We start from the raw sequence: 3,148 nt of genomic DNA on the forward strand, positions 1-3,148 counted from the left end.
ACATAGAACAACAATAATTGAAACTGATTATCATTGTGAAAGGGTGACATCTACAAAGACAGTAGATGGCAGGAGTGATGGAAGGCTGAAGCTTGGCAGGACACAATTGGCAAGATGATAAGGCAGCAAAGTACCAGGCTCTTACTTCAAAACCTTGCCAGCATGGTAGAACTATCAAAACTTGCACCCTGCTGGGATAGCCTTTAGCAACACAGATTCACTTCAACTGTCCAATGCTACATGGCAGTAAGACTTTAGTGGAGAATGCACACACATGTGCACATGTGCTTGTACAAATATACAATATGCAAATATGTAAATGTTTGTCTGAGGCAGCTGCTTTACTAAGTGTTTTGTAATTATGGATACTCTAGTGGAAAGAAGTTGTTATTAGGCTTAACAGCCAAGCAGGGTGATGCACATCTGTAATCCCAGCTACCAGTGAGGCTGAGGCTAGCAGATCTCTTGAACTCATGAGTTCTGAGCCGCAGTGAGCTATGCCAGTAGGGTGTCTGCACTGAGGCTGGCATCAGTATGGTGAGTCCCAAAGTACAAGGGGCCATCAAGTTGCCTAAAGAGAGGTGAACCAACTGAGGTCAGAAACTGAGCAGAGTTCCCATGTCAATCTGTAGTGAAATTTTAATCTACCTGTTTTTTTTGTTTGTTTTTTTACCCTTGGCAATTTTGTCCACCATATCGAGCAAAATGAGCTAATGCATATTTTATATTTCTTTGGGTGACAGTAGTATCCACTTATATTTATTTTGTCAATCACATAGTGCTCTCATTTCCGTAGGACACCTCTACACCTGGCCTGTGCTAATGGATATCCAGATGTTGTGTCTCTCTTATTAGAGAGAAAGTGCAATCTAAACCTGCTTGACAATGACAGTCTAACACGTTTAATTAAGGTATGTACTAGTTAATCACACTGGTCAATGAAATGCATTTTGATTTCTCTCTGATTAAGAAAATATGCTTTACTAACTTATTTTTTTTTTAAGGTAGTTGGGGTTAAGTGATTTGCCCAGGGTCACACAGCTAGTAAGTGGCAAGTGTTTGGTCTGAGGCCAGATTTGAACTCCGGTCTTCCTGACTCCAGGGCCAGTGCTCTATCCACTGCGCCACCTAGCTGCCCTTTACTAACTTATTTAAATATCACTAATGATGTTTCAGTATCCTAAATTTTATCTTACAGTATTAATTGTCTCTTTCTCTGTACTATATTGACAGGCAGTACAGTGTCCAAATGAGGAGTGTGCTACTATCCTCCTCGAACATGGTGCAGACCTTAATCTTGTGGACACCAAAAACAACACAGCACTTCACTATGCTGCCTCTGGACAGAACACAACTATAGCAGCAAAGCTGCTTAGACATAAAATGGACATAGAGGCAAAAAACAAGGTAGAAGCCCACCTTTTGAATAATAAAGTATTTTATGAGTTAAAATGTGTAATCAGGTAGTGTCCAATTCACATATTTTATAATTCATATATTCATGGAAGCATTTCTTTAATGAAAATAACTTAAAATAATTCTGCAGTCCAAGTTCATTGGCCTTTAGAATTTTCTAATAGTGTGGAGGTGGGAGAGGAGGGGTGGGTGAACAAGGGAAGAGATTTAGTTCACATTGGCTCTCCTAATGAGGAAACTCCTTCTACCGGTTTAGACTAGGGACTACTCTCTGATTTAATCTTAGACTAGGCATTGTTAACACGGGATACATTAACTTTAAAAAAGGAACAATGACTTTATAGTTGTTTTAATGTAATTGGCATCCTTTGCATTCTATATATTTAGGCATTTAAAATGTTATTCTGGAAAGGAATCCATGATACAAAAAAACTTAAGAAAACCTGTCATTAGGGAGTGCCCTGGGGTACTGAAATGTGAAGTGCCTTCCCAGGGTCACCCACCCAGCTAGTATATGTGGGAGAGTGGCAGGCTTTGAATCTAGGTCTTACTGACTTTGAGGCTAACTCTCTACGCATTCCATCGCAGCTGTCTCTCCAGAATTTTGCTTGCATGATACATTAGGTCTGCTGCCCAGAATGCACTAGTTCCACCAAATTTTTGCCTACAATGCTTTTTCTACAAATAGACCTTTACATATGGAAACACAATGTTAATTTGTCATGTAGAATTGCCATGTTTTTTTTTTAAATCTTTTCCTACTAAGTATAAAAATACACAGACACAGAATTTTCACAAGAATAAATTCTTAAGTCTATATGTTTTTTTTCCTATTTCCTAAAGACTATACCTTTTCCTTTCTAGAGTTACTGAATAACTCCTGATTTTTAAGAAAAGGTTTAACTCTTACTCATTGCCACTTGAGAGAGAAAAAAAACCATAAAGCTTACTTTAGGAGGGCTGAGAAGAGAGGGAATATGCCAATGAGAATGACTTTCTTCTAGGTTTAACCACCTTGAGGCAAGATTTTCTTAAGTTTTGAGGTTGGTTGTACACAAGTGAGGGCAATAGGTAAAGAGAACTAGACAACTGTAAAATTGACCTGGATAGAGCTTTAGCTTGGCAGAGTACTGGGGAAATAAGGTTGGCTGCATGCAGACGATAAGTGATCATGACACAAAGATAGCAAGAAAGGAAGATACTCCTGAAATAATATGAAACAGTCTCTTATAAATCCTGGGTTTCTATGTACTGATCACAAATTTATAGCTGGAAGGAATCCCAGAGGCTCTCTAGTTTCATTCTGTCATTTTACATACGAGGAAACTAAGTCCCAGAGAAGTGAAATAATTTGCTTATGGTCACACAGGAATTAACTAACAGAAGCAGGATTGGTCTTCTCGCTCCAAAATTCCATCGTACCATACTTCCTTAACAAATTGTTAGCAAGTTCACAGGATGTTCATAAAATGCCTTAAGCTGATTTGATGTATACATACAGAATTCTTACACACTGTAACGATATCTTTAATATGATTTTGCAGGAAGGCTATACACCACTTCTGCTTGCCATTAAAGAAAATAATCTAGCTATGGTAGATTTTTTCTTAAAAAATGGAGCAAATGTGAATGTCTCGGATAACTCCAAAAGGTACAGTAATTAAAGCTTGAAATAAAAAAAAAAGAGAAAAGTTTCTAGAGGAATAAGAACAACTTAAACCATGGAACACAT

General features: G+C 38.0%; 1 protein-coding gene across 1 annotated transcript; it reads left to right on the forward strand.

The window, feature by feature from the left end:
* Positions 1 to 796: 796 nt before the first annotated feature.
* LOC114054039 (ankyrin repeat domain-containing protein 7-like) lies at positions 797 to 3,067 on the forward strand (the record flags this gene model as incomplete). The annotated part of the gene is made up of 3 exons (XM_027877105.1): positions 797 to 911; positions 1,234 to 1,407; positions 2,961 to 3,067. Coding segments are annotated over 3 exons (396 nt in total), but the record flags the coding sequence as incomplete, so codon positions are not given.
* Between the last annotated feature and the right edge of the window lie 81 nt (positions 3,068 to 3,148).

This window comes from Vombatus ursinus, unplaced genomic scaffold (genome assembly GCF_900497805.2).
Source record: "Vombatus ursinus unplaced genomic scaffold, bare-nosed wombat genome assembly UNPS02004238.1, whole genome shotgun sequence".
Lineage (NCBI taxonomy): Eukaryota > Metazoa > Chordata > Mammalia > Diprotodontia > Vombatidae > Vombatus > Vombatus ursinus.